The sequence below is a fragment of the Tenrec ecaudatus genome, chromosome 1 (genome assembly GCF_050624435.1).
Source record: "Tenrec ecaudatus isolate mTenEca1 chromosome 1, mTenEca1.hap1, whole genome shotgun sequence".
Taxonomy (NCBI): domain Eukaryota; kingdom Metazoa; phylum Chordata; class Mammalia; order Afrosoricida; family Tenrecidae; genus Tenrec; species Tenrec ecaudatus.
In genome coordinates, this window is record NC_134530.1 from 165,882,047 (window position 1) to 165,900,900 (window position 18,854).

General features: G+C 56.4%; 1 protein-coding gene across 1 annotated transcript; it reads right to left on the reverse strand.

Annotated features, from left to right (window-relative positions):
- Positions 1-1,393: 1,393 nt before the first annotated feature.
- On the reverse strand, positions 1,394-18,280 carry UBQLN4 (ubiquilin 4). Its single transcript, XM_075563148.1, has 11 exons — positions 18,139-18,280; positions 16,523-16,674; positions 15,947-16,167; positions 14,931-15,193; positions 12,439-12,597; positions 8,278-8,503; positions 7,226-7,365; positions 6,464-6,547; positions 6,249-6,364; positions 5,664-5,850; positions 1,394-3,151 (listed from the first exon to the last, which is right to left on the reverse strand). The coding sequence occupies exons 1-11, from the start codon at positions 18,244-18,246 to the stop codon at positions 2,999-3,001; spliced, it is 1,809 nt and encodes a 602-aa protein (XP_075419263.1). The 5' UTR covers positions 18,247-18,280; the 3' UTR covers positions 1,394-2,998.
- Between the last annotated feature and the right edge of the window lie 574 nt (positions 18,281-18,854).

The window sequence follows — 18,854 nt, forward strand, 5'->3', positions numbered from 1 at the left end:
TTACAGAAGAATCACAGTGAGACAAGCCAGCCAGGGTGCAGTGTAGCACCAATGAAACATACAACTTTCCTCTAGTTCTTTAATGCTTTTCCCCACCCTCCACCCCCCACTATCATGATCCCAATTCTACCTTTCCAATCTGGCTAGACCAGAGGCTGTACAGGGAATCCAGGACAGATAAGCTCCTCAGGTACAACATTGAGAGTAGCCATACCAGGAGGGGAAGGGGAAGGTAGGGGCAGAAAGGGGGAACTGATCACAGTGATCTACCTATAGCCCCCTCCCAGGGGGCAGGCAACATAAAAGTGGGTGAAGGGAGACATTGGTCAGTATAAGACATGAAAAAATAATAATTTATAAATTATCAAGGGTTTGTGAGGGAGGGAGGGAAAAAATGAAGAACTGATATCAAGGGCTCAAGTATAAAGAAAATATTTTGAAAATGATGGCAATAAATGTTTGATATAATGGGTGGATGAATTGTGATAAGAGTTATATGAGACCCCAAAAAAGATGATTTTTTAAAAAAAAAGAATGGAAATTAAATATTTGAAAAATATATTAATTGTAATGGAGAATACTGTGAAGGTGATAAGATTGTTTAGTAAAGAAATTTAAAAGCAGCAGATATTAAGGACTCAAGTAGAAGGCAAATGTTTTGAAAATGATGATGGCAACAAATGTACATATGTGTTTGACACAATGGATGTATGTATGGATTGTGATAAAAATTGTACAAGCCCCCAATAAAATGATTTTTAAAAAAAGAAACTTAAAGTATATAGCTTTGGGGGAAAAAACTCATTTTGGGTACCATATATAAAACTTGTATTTCATCCACCCCCGATGCCTTTTAAATATATTTTTATTTCATCCAGTTTTTTGAGTTTAGAGTAGGAATGTTGGTATGAAGCATTTAGTGGACCATTGTCAGAAGTGGAATCTCCCGATCCTTATTCATACATCACCAAACTCTACCCCTAACTTCGCTGTATAAAAGGTGCAAACACTCCCTTGAACTCACACGTGAGCAGAACGACCAAGTTTCCACTCAGCCAGCGCTCATGACTATGACCCTTCACTGGCGTGCTTGTTGACCTTTCCCTTGAGGTGCGCTGAGGGCACTCTTGGCCAAAGGTCAGAGGATGGACACAGTGGCCTAGCTACTGGATCAAGAGCGTATGACGTTTTCCTTACAGGCCTGACCTATGGCGAAAAGAAACACGGATGTTTCAGTCTGGGAATGGAAGAAGGCGGCGCTTCTCGGTCCTAACCCATGGGCCACGGACAGTGGGATCTTGCACGCAATCAGCCACGAGCAGCACAGCTTCCCTCAAACCAGGTGGTCCTCGGCCAGCTTCCTCCCACACAAAGCAAAAGCCCCAGACACCCGTGCAGCGAAGACCACGCCATTTATTTACAAGGCCAGTGTGGAAGCTGGGGGCGGGGAGGGAAAGCCGCAGACATCCTCTCTGGACTGCTTGGGACGTTCCCAGGGGAGCACAATTCTGTTCCTCTTGCTTCCATGTTCTCAGCCACGGGCTCTTCAAGCAGCAGAGGGGCAGGTAGCAAGACCTCCTCTGTGCTCTGTGGAGTCAGTGTTCGACTCCCGTCCCCGCCTCTCCCTCCTCTCTTAGAATGTCCTGGCCTGGAGGGAAGCGATGAAGAGCGGAAAGAGCAGGGGCTAGCAGGCCAGAGGTCATGGTCTCCGGGGGGGACGTCCTCTCCTCTGTTCTAGAGCCTTCTCAGAAGGAAGAGCGACTCCGTGTGCTGACCACAGTTCTGAAAGCTCCAGGGCTACCCCACCCTCCTCCCTTGAGGTTGTCCAGCACCCAGAAAACCAAGGGACCTCGCTCTCCTGCTGGTGTCCGTCCCTGCCCTAGTCTGGCCGTCCCCCCCTCTGTCCAGGCAGTGCGTGCTACAAGTGGAACCAACAAAGAACCCGCCTTCCAGCCCGCTCACTGCGGACACATACACACCCTGGAGCAACTTCCCCGGGGCTGGACAGAGCTCACCCCCTTCCTGGCTTTTGAGAGTGTCTCAAGACCCTGGTGTCTGGGAGGCACAGGCAGGTTTGGGGTCACGGGAAAAAAACGTGTAAGCATGTGTATCTGATCCCATGAGCCCTAAGCTGCACGGAGCCCTTTCCTTCATGGCAGTCCTGTTAGCATCTCTAAGCTCCTGTCAGGCCGGGGCCTGGACTGGCCCATCCGAAAGAGCCACGAGGGTTCCTACCCCTCGAACTGGCGATTCCCTGGTCCATGACGCAACTCATCCCCCCACCTGCCCCACCATACCCCGCTTCATGGAGATTTCGCCACTCATCACCACTGGGCTGGTCCAGGGCTCGCTAGTTCCTTGTCCAGAGGGCGGAGCCTCACCTTCCCCTTCAGACACAGAAGTTTCTTCCTTCCCCCTTTGCGCATCCCAACAGAGCCCAGGGCAGAGGACTGCATCAGAATAGGAGGTGGGAAGGAAGTCACGGAGAGCCTGCTTCCCCTGCCCTCCTTCGAAGGGGGGTGGTTTTAGTAGGGCCCCTTTTCTTAGCAGAGGTAGGGCTGTGGGGGGAGGGCGTCAGGGGAGAGAGGGACAGAAGAGTTACCAGAAGGAAGCATAAGGTAAGCAAACTCCTTGTGGTACAGATGGAAGAGCCCGCTCCAGTCTCCCCGACAGTGGCTGCCTCCTTTGGCTCTGCCTTGCCGCTGAGTTTGGAGGCTCCCAAAGGTGGCTATGAGGCAAGGAGGCGCAGCCAACCCAACAAAAGGGCAATGCTCCAGCGCCTCGCCCCAGGAGGACCAGCTGAGAAGGTTCAGCAGGAGATACGGAAGGAAAACCAGAGGTTCTGGGACCGAGCTGTGGGGTTGGGGGCCCATGCCTCGAAGCTCACTGTGCTGTCTGGAGAGAAACCCGAAGGGATGGCAAACTCCAGAGGGAGGGGCGGTCAGAGGAATGGAACACTGGCATCAGGAAGGGGGAGCAGGAGGCATGGGCCCAGGGATTAGGAGAGCTGCGAGCCCAGGAGTCTCTCGATGGCGGCGTTGATGTCGCCTCCGGTGGCAATCAGGGCCTGCAGGTTGGCCTCCCGATTGATGAAGCCCATGGAGTTGAGCTGCTCCAGTTGCTGCTGAAATCTCACTTCCGGGGTCTGCACCTGGAGGAGCGGGAGAGGAGGTCTTGTGACCTGGGCTTTGGCCCAGCCTGGACTGTCTCCCTGAATCTGAGGGCTCCGAGAGGAAGAGGCCCAGCCTTCTCCAGTGTCCTCACCATCAACCAACAGAGGAGGGGAGGGCAGCGCAAGCAGCAGGAGGGTGGGGGGCAGGGCCTGGAGCCTTGGGTTCAAGTCACTGAACAACTGTGCAATGAGTGGTGTGTGTGTGTGTGTGTGTGTGTGTGTGTGTGTGTGTGTGTGACAAAAGACTCATCACCACAGTCAATTCCAAGTCACAGTGACCCCCTAGGGCAGAGGACTGCTCCTTTGAATTTCTGGGATGGTAAATCTCTATGGGCAGACAAGCTCACCTTTTTCCCTTGGGGTGACTGGTGAGGGAGTGGAGGGGTTTGAACTGCAGACCTTGCAGTTAGCCCAAAGCGTCACAAAGAAGGAGTACCTCTCTAAAAACTGCCAAAAGCAGCAGGCCTGGCTCAGCCAGAATTGCCAGCTGCTTTCCTTGAGTGATCCCATAACGGCGCAGGCAGTCCCGCAGCCCAGAGCTCTGGGGTCAGATCCGCTGCCCGTGTGAACGCCATGCACACGCTTAATGGTTAAGGTGACCAGGCGTCCCGCTTTTGGTGGGCAGTCCCGATTTTTAACAATTTGTCCTGCGGCGTTTTTAAAAAGTCCCGATTTTTTGAAAGAATGCACGCCAAGCTAGGGTATACGGTTTTCGGCTGCCATGTGGCTGTTTCACCAGGATATGAGTTTTATCGATGGTGCCCCCTTTACCAGTGTTAAACTCTGCTCGCCTTATTAATGGCACATGCGCCATTATCGAAATGGAGAATGTTTCTGTTACCTACATATTTGTAGCAACTTTTTCCTGGTCTGAGATAAACTTGTCACGAAAGACTCCGAGAACAATTTTCTTTCTGATGCCTGCTAAACATTCCTCCTCAGCCCCCTCCGGCAGCCGCCGCACATGCGACCTTATGAAAAGCCAGAGAAGCGCCCCAGGAAGAAAGAACCCGTGTAATTTTGTTTAACTGATCGATACACACAACTCTCTGTGAGAGGAGGCTTTTCATTCTGACACGCCTGCAAACAGCACCTAGAAGGGTGTCCCCGAAGGATGCCTGGGAGGCACTCGCCCAGATAAAACGGAGCCCTGGTGGTGCGGTTGGTTAAGCACTGGGCTGCTAACCACAAGGTCAGTAGTTCGAACCCACCAGCTATTCCTTGGGAGAAAGATAGGGTGGGGGTTGAAAAAAGGAGGAGTTTAAAGAGGATCGTATTGAATTTAATTTCTTGATATGGGTTGTATAATAAAACAGAAGGATTTCTCCCAAATAGGACACTGCTAAATGGTGAATAACTGTCAGGTCACTTCCCTGAAGGCAGTCTACTGTCTGGTCCCACCACAGGTAGTCCTGCTCCCTGCTGCTAAGGGCAATGGGCTACTTCTCCCTAAAGGCTTGTAGTCACTGATTTGGTGCCTGCAGGTAAAGTTCATACCCTACTGATAATGGTTTCTATAGTGAGCCAGGGAACAGGTCAAACTGGCTCAGTGACATCCAAAGTTAGGCTGCCATCCTGTATCTAGGATCCGCCCATCTTGTCACAAGTGCCCCAATCCCTCCCCTTCCTATTGCGTGTCTGTCCCTAGATTGTCCCCCTCCCATTGCTGTATAACCTATCGTGCCACCCCTTCCTGTGACGTATGTCTTTACCTGTAATTAGTGGGATTGCACTCCCCCCAAAGGTATACAGGTCTGGGTTAGCAATAAAAAGCTCTCCCAGGTTCCACTCATGGCCTCTCATGGGTTCCCCCTTTCCTCTCCCATCCTCGCTCCCCCGTTCCCTTTTCCCTTGTCTTCCTTCCCCTCCCTCTCTCCACATGGACCACCAGGTGGGATGAGGTGAGCATGCTACCATGAAATGTGTCTGAGTCCATTATTTCAATTTCTCAGGCTCTCAATGACTTTATTATAATCTTTATATATATATCAACCGTACAATTGCGCCTATCAAACCTTCGATTAGTGGTGGGGGCTGGCACCTTCATCCCGCATATGTAAGTATGTATGTTTCGTTGAAACAAAAATCCCTCCAGGTGGCTTATCCCTCAAACCTACATAGTGGTTTCAGTGGCTTTACATAATAAACAGAGGAGGGAAAGTGAAATTGAAATGGACTTGGGAGTCTGTAGTGACAGACAAGGTCATCTCAAACCAACCAACCAACCAGAAGACGCTTTCTTCCCGGCTCAACAGACAAGGTCAGCTCTGCTCTGTTCAAGGGGGTCGCTGTGAGCTGCAACTGACTCGATGGAAGTGAGTTTTGAATGTTTTTAAACGAAGCATTCAAACTGGCTGGTGATAAGGGCCGTTATCACCCTCAGCTCCATTTCACAGTGGTGTGGACACTGAACTCGGAGGTCAGTTCCGGCCCGAGGTTAGTCACTGCTGCCCTTGTCTCTGCCCAGCCCCAGCCCTGCTGCCCCATGTACCTGTGAGTTCCCGCTTCCGGCCAAAAGCTGGACCATCTGCTGCATGAGCTGCTGCTGGGTGCTGGAGGCGCCTGTGGGGGAAGCGGTGGCCGGCGGGGCGGGCGAGGAGCTGGGGGCCTCCGTCGCAGGCCCAGGGTTGCTGCCTGCTGAGGGTGCTGGGGTCCGGGACATCCCAAAGGAGCCCAGGCTGCAGGCAGGAGACAACTGAGTGAGACCCGAGAGGTGGCTCTCGCTCGAGAACGGGATGGAAACGTGCGGTCCAGTGGGAGCAGCAGCTGGAGGCAGAAGTGTCCCTCAGGGGGCGGGGGGTTCAGAGAGGATGACCCCAAGGTCTGTATGGAGGAGGGTCCCCAGGGCAGTGGCTTCATTGGGGTTGGTATTAGTCACCAGTGACAGGCGCCAGCCCATAGACCTCTCTCCACCCCACCCTCACTGTAGGCCCTCACCCCGGGCTCTGTGAGTGTGGGGTGTGTGTGTGTGTGTGTGAGACACAACACTAGAGAAGCTACTGGTTGAGGGAAACAGGAATCAGACACCTCGGCTGTCGGACACAGCAGGGCATCTTCCCATGTGCCCCAGCCTTACCTGGGTACCAGCCCGGGGGCCTCGGTCTGCAGGGTCTGCAGTCCCTGCTGGATCTGCAGCAGCGCCTGCATGGCGCGGGGGTTGGTCAGGATGGAGAGCGAGTCCGGGTTCTGCATCTGAGAGGAAGCAGTAGAGGAAGACAATGGGAGGTAGCAGGAAAGACAAGAGCCCACTGGGGGCCCCGAGCCTCTGCCCACTCGAGGCCACTGACTCACCTGCTGCAGGAAGACAGGGAGCTGCAGGCGGAGCTGCTCCTGCAGCTGTGGGTTCCCGGCAAACAGGGGCACGTTCACCATCATCTGCCAAGAGGAAATAGTAGGGGAAGCCTGGGCCCCTCCATCTTCACAACTCCCCCACAACCGTCAATGCCCTGGCTACTCCCGGGGGAAACCTGGCCAGCTTTCGCAGGATTTTAAAGTGTCCCAAAGGCCGAGGTAGGGCCCGAACTCTACTCAGGGCCAGGGTGGGCATCTGGAGCCAGGGTGCTCAGCGGGTCTGAAGGTGACGACAGGGTGACAGCAGCTGTGACTGCTCAGGACGGGCCACAACCTGTCCTAAGCATTTGCACGCCTCTAATCCCCACACAACTCTGTGAGGGAGGAACTGTTATACTGTGAGCCACAGGGCACGCCTATGGAGAGGACCCCGGTGGGCTGGTGGTTACACATCAGGCTGCTAACCGCAGGGTCAACAGTTCAAAACCGCCTGCCAGTCCGAGGGAGCAAGAAGATGCGCTCTACCCCTGGGGAAGAGTCCACCCTGTCCTAGAGGGTCACTAGGAGTCGCCAGGGACCCGTCAATGGCAGTCTTTTTTGGCTTGTTTGTTTTTTACCCCGAAGGAAACTGAGACTAAATCACATGCTTAACTCACAGCAAGGGCATGGAAGAGCTGAGGAACCAGACCCAGCCTTGGCTCAGCCTCACCACCAGAAACCGCTCCCGCCAGAGCCCACAGCCCAGGGCCGCAGGTTCAATACCTGCACAGCGAAGTCGGGGTTCTGGGCCAACGTCTGCATCATGCTGCGCATGTAGGGGGCCGAGATGGCGTTCTGCATGAGCTGGGGGTTCTCGGAGATCTGCTGGAGGAGGGCCTGCATCTCGGGGCTGTTGAACATTCCTGGGACGAGGTGAGGGGGGAGCCACCGGGCAAGAAGGGGTCCAGATGAGAAACAGCTGTTGTACTCGTTCCCCCACCCCCCCGCACTTTATACCCATGAAGTGGTTACACAGCTCAGAGAAGGGGTGGTCAATGGCCACCCACGACTGGTGGGACCTGGGCCCAAATCCCTCGGGGTCCCTCCTGACCCTGCGGTCATCTCACCCTGAGCTGGCCTGGCCCCTCTCCCATCTTCTTTGCTGGGGCAGGCCAGTCGGGGGCTCTGGACAGTCCCTGCCACAAGCTCAGCTGATGGCCGAGTGGAAAGGCTCAGCTGCAGGGAACCTAGACCTTATCTTCGCTGTGAGGCCCTTTCCTCCAAGTGAATCCCACTCAGGACCCACGTGTGTCCACGCTCTGCTTGGCGCTGGCCCAGGTGCCCTGGGACTCAGGACTCCCCTAAAGCCCTCAGAGCAGACTCAAGTCCTTTTGTTACAAAGAGAGAAAACGAAGCGCGCGGAGGGGAAGGGACTGCTCAACGGGATGTCACTCAGGACATCTACCCAAGTGCCCTGGGGCTCCGGGCCGGCCACGGTCCAGACATGGGAAAGCCCCTCCGTCTGCGCCGAGACCTCTCCTCAACACCCCTCTCCAGTCGGACCCTCTTGCCCTGAATAGGGCTACAGGGCTCAAAGAGCTGGGAGGGGACCGGCTTGCTCATGAGCCCCTACTTGGCAAAGACCCCAGGAGACGGCGGGAACCCACCCGCACCCTGAGGGGCCCAACCACTCCCCCAGGCTGCAGAGCCCTCTCGGTGGCTTTGACCCCAGCCCCACCTCCACCTTCAATAACCTGGGCCAGTGAACCCCATTTGGTCCTGGGCAGAGAGGCCTCCCTGGTGACCCCACCAAGCTCCTTCCACCCCGGACATACCTGACCCCAGGCTAGCCGCATTGATCCCAAAGGGGTTCGAGACTGTCGGGTGCACCTGGCTGGTCCCCGATCCTCCGGTGCCTTCCCCACCGGACCCAGGGGCCTGGGAGGTGGGGGGCGAGGGGCTCCAGGGGTTAGGGAGGGGCTCTCGATTCTCAGTCCGCAGAGGCTGGGAGGATGAGCTGTCGGAGTTCCCGGCCAGGGAGGAGAAGGGATTGCTGCCAAACTGGGAGGAGGGAAGGTTCTGGGTTAAGGACTGAAACAAATCCGGGACCAGGGCTGGGCCCTTTCTCTCTTGCACCTGGAACGGGGTGAGGGATCCAGGGCCTTGGGGGTCTCTGCTCAGTTCTCTGCCCCACAGTGGGCAGCTCCACCCTGGCCCTGCTGATGTCAATGACCGGGGAACCCAAGCCCCCAGAAAGCGTTTCCATCTCTCCTGCGGTGCCAAACATGGGTCTCTGGCCTGCCCTCCTGAGTCCCCACAGCACTGACTCTCCTCTCCCATCGTGTCAGGACAGTCTCAGACTCCCCTCTGCACCCCTTGCCCCAGGCACTAACAGGTGCTCAGTAAGGCCTGGTGGCTCGAGGGCAACTGCCACTCAGACCTGCTCTACTCCTTCCACACCGATGTGCCTCCAGCTCCCTTTGCCCCACCACCAGAGCCCAATCCCAGCCTCCCTGCCCTCCCCTCAGGCCAGCTCTCCCTCATCTCCCAGGCCCCCGAGGGTCAGCCTGTGGTCCAGGCATTTCACAAGGGTCCCCTCGCAAGTCTGGCTGCCAGCACCCTCCCCAGGGCTTCTCCTCCTTCCCCGAGCTCCCCACCAGTGTCCCCTTCCCCAGCCCCACTCCCACACTGGCCACACCGCCTAATGGGCCGCATTCCTTCTTAGCACCAAGCCCCTCTCTGGGACACTGGAATGATCCAGGCTCTGGCTCCCACTGGACGGTGCCCTGCCTCTTGCTGAACCCTACGGCGGTCAGAACAGTGAGTCTCGGTCCCCATATCCCTTGCTCCCCTTCCTTCAGGGGGGCCTGGCAGCCCAGCTCCTCATGGGAGTGGCCTCAAGGCCCCCATGGGGGGTGTCCTATCCAGTCCCTTTTCCTGTTTATTCAAAGTGGGTCATGAGGGCCAGGGCTGGTCCGGGAACTCTCCTGCCCTAAGTCACCGGTCCTTCTCCTCACCAGATACCTGTGTAGATAAGAGGGCACCCAGGCCAGGATTGGGCACCAGCACCACCACCGGATCAGGCTTTGCCCTTGTCTCAGGTTTCCTTTGCTGGCAACTTGCCCAGACTCACAGTTCTGGGCCCTGCTTTGTTCTCTCCAGAACACCTTAAGGACCACCGAACCCCCTTCCTAGAGCCCCCACAGTGAAAGCAGCCACCACTTAGGGAGCACGTACTGCGTGCCTGACGTAGCTGTACTAACGCTCACAATAACCCTCTCAGGCACCAGCTCTCAACAGGGGGGCAGAAGAGAGCCCTGTGGGGGTCCAAGTCGTGGTTCTCTCTCGCATCTTCTCGGGAGGGTACAGAGCGTTTTCCAAAGGCATGTGACACAACAACAGACCCAACGGCAGGAGCTGACTAGAGAAAGCACCTGTCACACCATCAGCCCGAACCTGAAGAAATCTGCATAGAGCTGTGGGAAATGGCTATTTCTCTAGCGTACCATAACAAAGCCCTCTGGGGGCCTCTGCTGCTCGAGTACATAGATCAGAGCCTTGGGACACTCCCTCCAGGTTGAAAATCTATGCTACAGCACATCGCACCCCCATTCTGAAAATGAGCTCAGATTCAGAAACATTAAGCCAAGTCGCTAACGTCCTACCAGAAAATAGAACAGGTGGCAGCCAGATAAGAACCCACGTTTGTTCATGCCAAACGCCATGTCCTTTCTGCTAATCCACGGTGCCCACACCGAGTGGGCATCAGACGGAACTAGCTTCCCAAACACTTGTCTCAACGCTAATCAGTCTCATGCATTACTGGGATTTTAAAAAACTAGACGAAAAGCTGAAATAAAATGACAAATACACAATGATCCCTACAAGCCATTTGAGAGCGCGAAGCCAAGAATGAGCAGGATGATGGGGAAAAGCAAGGTAGGGGGCCAGACCCCAAGACTTGAGACTGTGGGATCGGTGAGCTGATGAGTGGCACAGAAGAGAGCCAGTGAGAGAAAAAGTCCCCTGTGGAAACCTGCGGTAGGGCGTGAACTGCGGGAAAGCGTGGGCCGCTCAGACTTACAACAAACTGGTCACTCAGTGCAGAGGAACGTGAGATCCGGGCACCACACCTGGACGCTGGTTACAACACCTGCGTTCGCTTGGTGACAATCTCCCACACTGGAGACTTGCAGTAGGTGCGTTTTTCTCTATGAACTCATCCTTCACAGAAACAACGCAGAATGCTTTTGAGCGCTTTCGTTTCAATGTCGAAAGCGAGTTGAACGTGGTGGGAGCAGCGAGACCTCGTTCACGAGGTCTGGAGTCGGCAGAGCAAGACTGTAGCTGGCTGTTTGGGGCACACACTTAGATAATAAAAGACCCGGAATGATAAACACCAGCTGCAGGAGCTCTGGTAGCACAGTGGCTTTCACACTGAACTGCAACCCACGAGGTTGGCAGTTTGAATCCACTAGCTGCTCTGTGGGAGACAGAAGAGGCTGCCTGCTCCGGTAAAGATCTAAAGTCTTGGAATCCCAAAGTGGCAGTTCTAATCTGCCTAGAGGGTCACTGGGAGTCTCGATGGCATTGAGTTTTTAATTACTTCCGGAGAGGGATATGTTAAGGCTGCAGTCCCATTTGTCACGTCTTGCTCGCAAATATTAAATACATGTAGAAACTCCACAAAGCCCATTAGTTACCTCTGGGGTGACAAAGGGACTGCTGAGCAATGGAGAGAGAAGGTGTCCCTTCTCGTGCTTTGTGAATGACCTCTTGGTTACCTCGTGCAGCTTGTGGCTCAGAAAGACATCAAAGCACATCAAATGCCTCTAACATCAATTCCGTCTTTAGGACACACACCAGAGGAAGCGTTCAAACTCCATGAGGGAGCTTGAAGATGTTTGTGGGAACAGCCCATTCTCTTTCAGGCCGATAGTTCCATGAATTGCTTTTGGGAGCTCCCTCCTATAAGACAACGTATGACGGACGGTCGACACTGGGTGCTGGTTGGAGAGGATCCCCCAGCAGCACGAACAGAAGTAGGCACGTCCGTGCCCACGGCGGCACTGTTTACAACAGCACGCGGAGCGAAACAACCGGAATGCCCATCCGTAGGAGAAGGGAGAAAGCCGCTTTGGTCCGCACACACCATGGAATACTGTGTCTCGCTCAACCACCACCACTGCGCTGAAAGCAGGTGGCACCGAGGGCAAGGCTGAGCCTGGAGAACTCTGACCGCTGTGCCAAAGGAGAGCACACGGGACAGGGCTTCCTTCTCTATCAAAGGGGATCGACTGCGGAGGTCACCAAGAGGGCGGTGATGAAGCAGCACTCTCGAGGGCTTATAGGCACTGACTTGGGGGAAAGGCCCACAGTGACCTACAAGAGGAAGAAGAGAAATCACAGAGGCGGGGGGAGTAAGTGATGGGGGTGCGCATTGATAAGTAGCTGAAACTGTCGAATACAAAATTGGTGAATTTTGTATTGAAATGTAAATCTCCATCTAATTTTAAAAACTGCTGACTAAACAAATGAAGAGAGCGAATGCTATATCTTGACCCATTCTTGGTTGTGGACTTGGAAACAAATCCATAAAGCACGCTTGAAAGCGGCTATTCCTGGGATCCAGCCCCAGGGACTGAGTCAGTAAGAAGCTCACGGATGAGCTCCCAGTGTCCGCCGCCGCTGACCCGAGGACCACACTGGAGACACTCTGTGCCTGGCTGCCCCACAACATCTGAGCCACTGGTGTGAGAAGTTTGTCTGAACTATGTCAAACCCTGGGATAGTACATTCCCACGCCCACACCTCTGCGGGAGCTCTGCTATCCTCCTAACCACAGCCACCTTAGGTCCGTCGCCCTGGCCTGCACACTGAGAGCTGGCCTTCAGGCCCAAAGCTCACCTGTGGGTGAGGAGGAGGACGGAGGGACCCAGGAAGTCTCAAGCGGGGCAGGCAGTCCCTCCCGCCCCCCCCACCGGCCCAGCCTGTACCTGCTCGCGGGCAGCACTGAACATGGGTTCCTGAATGTCGGTGTACATGCGGCGGAGCGCGTTGTACCCTCCGGGGATGCTCTCCAGGTTGCTCAGGGCCCGGTCTTGGTTCCGCATCATCTCCTGCATCATGGCTGGATTCCGCGCAAGCTCCATGGTCTGACGGAGGGGGAGAGAGACGGACTGGGCCCGGTCAGCAGGGGTGCGCGAGCTGGGACCAGGGGGGCCCACTGAGGGATCTGCACCAGGACTGGAGTCCAGGTGCCGGCGAGAACTTGCTTCCTCCACTGAACTCCTGGCCGCCACCCTGCCTCCCCACGGGCACTTTGGTTAGCCTGTTCAAGAGGGGGGGTGTGAGTGAATGGTCCCAGATAAGTAGGGGCAGCAGCCACCCTCCCTCAGTACCAGGGGGTGCATGGCAGTGCCAGCGAGCACGCAGCAGCAGGTAAGAAAGCACCTGAGCGAGCGGGCAGGCCAGAATGTAAGCATCTCCAGGGAGCAGCCTGAAGCTGACCAGCACTGGGTCAAATACAGAATTTAAATCATTGCATCCCCGCCATCACCCTTCTGTCCTCCTTTGATAGATGCGACGTTCACTGACTTGCTAGCAGTGTGGGGACACACAGCTGGCTAGTGGTGGCGCCAGGCTTAAAGGCGAGGGCAATATGTGCAACCAAGACCCCCATTCTGCCACCAACAGTGGACAGGAACACCTTCTAACCCCACCTCCATGTCAGGTCTCTGGCCTGCTGACTACACTGAGACTAGCCAAGGATGCAGCCCTGGTTCACTCTCAACTAGGGGTGATCTAAGACAGCCCCAGCGGGGAGGAGCATGTGGGGAAGGCTGGAGGTGGGAGAGGGGGGATGAACATAGCTCCTTCTTGCTTGCATCCTGCTCGGAATCCCTTCCCTGTCCAACAGCCCTCCCACCGGCCTCTCACTCCTGAGATGCCTTTATGGACCAGCAACACACCCAGGCTCCGGACCTCTGAGCTCTCGCCCCACATTCATTCATGCAGTAGATACTTATGTGTCGCGTTTAAGTGTTGGCTTGCTAACCATGAAGTTAGTGGTCCCAACCCACCAGCCACTCCACAGGAGGACGACAAGTCTGTCTACGCTTGCAAACACGGACCAAGCCTCATACACTCTATCCGCGGGCACTGGGTTGGAGCTGACTTGACGGCAGGGCGCCTGGTGTTGGGGGCGAGTGTCTACCACTGTGTATATAAAGGAGGCCAGGTAGCACTGTGGGCTAGGCATTGGGCTACAAAGCATGAGTCGGCGGTTCAACACCCCTACCCCATCTGCTTCCATCAAGATTTCCTGTCCTGGAAATGTCAGAATGAAGTCAGTAACAGAGGGTTTGGGGCTTTGGCTTAAAAGTGTACCGAGTGGGCCCTGCTGGGGCAATGGCCAAGCTTGGCTGCAAACCCAACGCATACTCACACAGAAGCTCTGAAGAAGAAAGGGGGGACAGTCTGTTTCCATACAGATTACAGCTGAGCAAACAGCCATGGGGGGGAGGGGGTGGTGCAGGGGTGCCAGACAACAACAACAACACGACAGACCAGAACGAGGCCCTGTGGGAGACCAAGCCAAAAGCCAAGCTCAATGCCATCGAGTCAGGGCTGACTCACAGCGGCCCCCTATGGGTTTCCAAGACTGTAACTATTTACGGGAGGAGAAAGCCCTGTTTGTCTCCTGAGGAGCGGCTGGTGGTTTTGAACTGCCGATCATGTGGAATGAGAGCCAATGAGTAATCACTACATCACCAGGACTCTGTTCACTAGACAGTGAACAAAGAGAACCAGTATGCCATCCTTGCCTTCCCAAGAAAGGCCTGGCGATCACTTTTGACAAACAGCTGGTGAAAACACCTTGGCTCAGAGGGCACCTCACAACCAGCCTCATTGAGGGGAAAACAGACTCTCCTTCCAAATCCAGCCCAGCCCCAAACCATGCCCTTTCCGGACAGATCTCCTAATGAGTTTAGCACAGATGTGCTAGCAGATCCTAGCTTTTTGTTCCCATCTAGAATGAATGGGCCCGGAGAAGCCACTCCCAAAGACCAACCCCCAAACTGCCTTCCTCATGGTCCCTGCCCAGCCACATCACTCCCCACATGCCCATACCCGTTTATTCCCAGGTTTCTGCCCTGAACATTCTCCTCATTGTCCGCCCCTAGTTCCGGGTCCTCCTCCTTTGGGTCTCAGTTTGGATGATACCTCTTCTGGGGAGCTTCCTGCCCTTTTCTGGGTTTCTCGGAGCTGTGTTCTTGTTGCCCGTTAACTGCCCCAAACCCCACTGAGAAGGCTAAGCCTGGGTCTTTTCATCACTGTGCACACGCGCGTGCACACACACACACCCCACTAGTGTTTAAACAGGGCTCCTGAATGGGTGAATGAATACATCAATGAAGGCCAAGGTAAGAAAAGCCTGGGGCCCGGACACTCCTCCCTCCCGGCCTCAATCTCCTCTCGTGCTCACCTGTCTCATAAGCTCGGGGTTGTTGAGCATGTGGCTGATCTCTGGGTTCCGTTCCATCAGCTGCTGCATCTGCGGGTTGGCCATGATCATGTGGCGCATCAGGTCGGGGTTAGACATCATGTCCTGGACCAAGGGGTTCTCCATGATCTGAGACAGCATCTCAGGGTTGGACATCAGCTGCCTCTGCATCTGCTGCTGCAGCTCCATGAAGTTGGCGGAGCCCAGGCCCAGGCTGCCCAGCCCCAGGAGGCCCCCAAAGCCAGCTGTGGGGAGGGGGCAGGGTCACCTGCTGCTCCAGCAGCCTTTCCCCCACCTGGCCAAAAACCATGCATATGACTCTTGGCAAGGGTCCCATTTGTCCTCGGCTTCTCCCGGCTCCCTCTCCCACTTAGTCCCTCAGCCCATGATCCGTTACAAAGAGATGCCAACCTAGTGGTTCTCCACCTGTAGGTCGAGACCCCTTTGGGGGTTGAACGACCCTTTCACAGGAGTCACCCAATTCATAACAGTAGCAACATGACAGTGATGAAGTAGCAATGCACATAATTTTATGGTTGGGGGGTCACCACCACATGAGGAACTGTATGAAAGGGTCGTGGTATTAGGGAGGTTGAGAATCACTCTATCAAACAGAGACCTCTTGAGCCCCAAAGTCTGAGATCACCCCAGGACTGAGCACAGTACTGAGCACAGAGCGGGACAGCCCCGATGGATGGCCTGAGTAAAGGACCCTCCCCTGTCCTGGCTCCTGCTGGGCCTCCCTTCACCCCAGACACGCAGGTTCTGCCAATATCAATCTCCTCACCCAGGGCTCCTCACACCCCTAGGCCCATTTCTCCTCTCCCTCTTCACAGTCTAGTCTCCTTCCTGGTTGGGCTCCAATGCCCTTATTTAGAAGCCTATGCCCAGGGTCCCCTGCCCCATCAGAACAGGAACGGGGACCAGGTTTCTCCCTCCTCCGGACTCCCCCCAACTTCCCAAACCAAAAGAGGGCTGTATTCTCTCTGGGGGCTTACAGAGTATGGATGAGGTAGCACTGGGGGATCCCTCCCCAGCCCCTGGGGAAGGCCCCCCGCCACTGCTCCTCCTGCTTCCACTGCCAGCATCTGAAGGGGCGGCGCTGCCGGAAGTGGAGGGCTGGGCGGGGGTGGCAGGTGAAGCCGGCGTGGTGGAGGGTGCAGAGGCGGGGTCTGGAGTGGAGGGAGAAGAGGCGGTGGCAGCAGCCGGATCTTGAGCTCTGAAGACAAGGAAGAAGCCTGGTTGGAGCACATAACCCAAGAACCAGGAAGGCACCACAGAGGAAGATGGGGCTGACTTCCTCTGCGACTACCCTAACTCTGACCCCTGGGGTAGGAAGGGGGAGGGGGACAGGAAGGTCAGTAAACTCCCAGAGGACAAGCTAGTGCTCTCTGTCTCCCGGGCATTCTGGGGGGTATAACTAAAGACACTCCCTCTCCCCAAGAAGAGGGTAAAATTACAGTGCTGCGTGAAAACCCACCCAGGAGTCACTCTGCCAGGCCTTGGCCCAGACCTTCAGAGGAGCTGCAGATGGGGAAGTGAGTGGCAGAGGCCCAGTCACCCCCTGAACTTACTTCTGAGGGGTCTTGATGACCAGATGGACAGTGAGCCCATCCTTGATTCCATGCTGGTTCAGCGTGTCCCCATCCTTAAGGATCTTGCCAGCAAAGATCAAGACGAGCTGGTCCTGCTGGGCCTTAAACCTCCGGGAGATTTCCTCTTTGAACTGGGATCAAGAGACAGAGGTTCCCTTGCGAGGCTGCATAGCTCCACCCACCAGGGGCCCTGCCTCTTCTTCCAGAGCTTTTGCCTTCCCTTGCTCCCACCTCTATCCCTGGAAGTTCTTCTTGCAGTCTCGACTGCACTTCTCATGCTGCAAAAGGCAGCTCCTCTTCAATTGCACAACTCTGTTTAACATATTTGCGACACTGAATCCCATGGGAATCATACGCCCCAATAACAGATAAATAAAATAAACAAGCGGCTCCTTTCTTAAACACGGAGACGGGGAGATAGAGCAGTAAGAGGCTTGGGTCTCCCACCCAAGAAAGTCCTTAGTGCTGTCTGCCATCATCCCACCTCCACTCCCTGTGGATCCCAAGTTATTCACCAGATAACAGTATAAATCCCACCAGGTCTGTCTCCATCTTTTAAAAAACTGAGGATCAGAGCAGGGTAAGTGGTCATTGATCCTGAGTAGGGCGGCACTGACCGGCTCAGACACACTGCCTTCCAATCGGGGTGGATTTCCCATGAAGAGGTCCGGGATAACGGATTTATAGTGTGGAACTAAGTACGTTGATAAGGGTGAGAGGCCGTGGTGACACCAGAGCTGCTTTAAGGGGAGCAAGAATCCCCAAACTCGATCAGCCCCTCCCCTAAAAAAAAACGCCGCCACCACAAACGGACACTTGGGTACAGACAGCGCACTTGCTGAGGCAAAGACAGTTCAGACTCCCTCTTCCAACCAGAAGGTTTATCTTAAGCCCCGCCTGTGTGAAATGCTGGAGCAGCCACTGGGGGAGAAGAACACAGCAATATGCTCTCATTCACATTTTTATTGAGCATCTACTGCACACTGCGTAAATCCCCAGGAGCCGAGAAGCAAAAGGAGCCACCGCGATTTGAGAGGAGAAAGGATCCGGGTAAAGGAACACCCTCTCCCTCTCCCGCTGCGACGCAGGTTTTCACCCGCCCGGCGCTGGAGCCCCTGGGAGGCACAGAGCGCTCCCCGCGCCCTCCGCCTGCACCCCCAGCCCCTTCTTCAGGTTCAATCCTCGGCTGGTGCTTTGCCCCCGCACCCCGCACCCCCACCCCGCTAAGCCTTGGCGCCTCGAACCCCGACAGGTCCCCAGCGCACACGCTCTTCTCAAATCCGGGTCTTGCCCCTTTCCCACCGCAAGGTGCCCCCGCTCCACTCCCTACCACGCCCCCAGCCCTAGCCTCACGGCAACCCCCGCCCCCCCACCCCACGCGCGCGCCCCGCTCCCCGGAATCTACCCTTCGCAGGGCGCCCCCTGCCCGCGTCTCCTCCCCTCCAGCTCCTCGGGGCCCCTGCGGGACCCCCGCCCTTCTCTCCGGGGCCCTCTCGGGGCCCCGGCCCCCGGCCGCAGCTCAGAGCCCTCCCCACCCCACCCCCAGTCTTCTCACGGACCTCAGGTCCGCGCCGGGTCCCCACCACCGGTCCTACCTCCTTGACTGAGGCTCGATCGCAGATCACAATCTCCTCCTTGTCCTTGGGGGTCTTCACGGTGACCCGAATGGGGGGCCTCGTCTCGGCCCCGCTCGGCTCCGCCATGCCGCCGCCGCCGCCACCCGGCCGCCCGCCAGCCCGCCCCGGCTCCTCCTCCTCCTCCTCTTCCCCGCCCGCCCGGCCGGCGCGGCTCGGGCGCCTGCAACACTCCCCTCTCCCTTCCCCTCTCCCCCCGCCCCCGGCTTCGCCGCCCCCTCCGGACCCGCCGCAGCCACAGCGCCCCGGGCGGACCGGGGGGGCCACTGCAACGGGGTCCGCCCAGGGCCGGGCCCCGGGTTCGGGAGCCGCCCGGGGCCTCGCGGGGCTGTCACCCCCAAGCGGGCTCTGGGCGCGGGCGGGGCGTGTCCCTCGTTCCTGGGGTGCGGAGCAGCGGGAGGGTTCCCCGGGAGACCGCCACCGACCACGGCCCACCGCTCCGCGCGGCGGTCCAGTCTGGCCCCGGGCTGCCCCCGCCCTCTCCGCGGGTAATTCCCGCTCGGGACAAAGGACGTTCTGTGTCGCCGCTTGACCACCATTCCATGTGACAACTCGGTCCCACTTGAAAGGCCCGGATCCCTGCAGGCCTTCGCCGTCTCCGTGGAGAGGCGATGTTCTCACTCCTGAGCCTGGGACGGACCCCACGCTCCCGAGGGTCGGGGCCTGAATGCAATTCA

Excerpts from the sequence above, each read along its gene's own strand:
- UBQLN4 (XM_075563148.1), bottom strand. The coding sequence starts at position 18,246 with ATGGCGGAGCCGAGCGGGGCCGAGACGAGGCCCCCCATTCGGGTCACC. Across the intron at positions 16,168-16,522 it reads GTCATCAAGACCCCTCAGAA|AGCTCAAGATCCGGCTGCTG; the intron begins GTAAGTTCAGGG and ends CCTTGTCTTCAG. Across the intron at positions 8,504-12,438 it reads TCAGTGCTGCCCGCGAGCAG|TTTGGCAGCAATCCCTTCTC; the intron begins GTACAGGCTGGG and ends CCCTCCTCCCAG.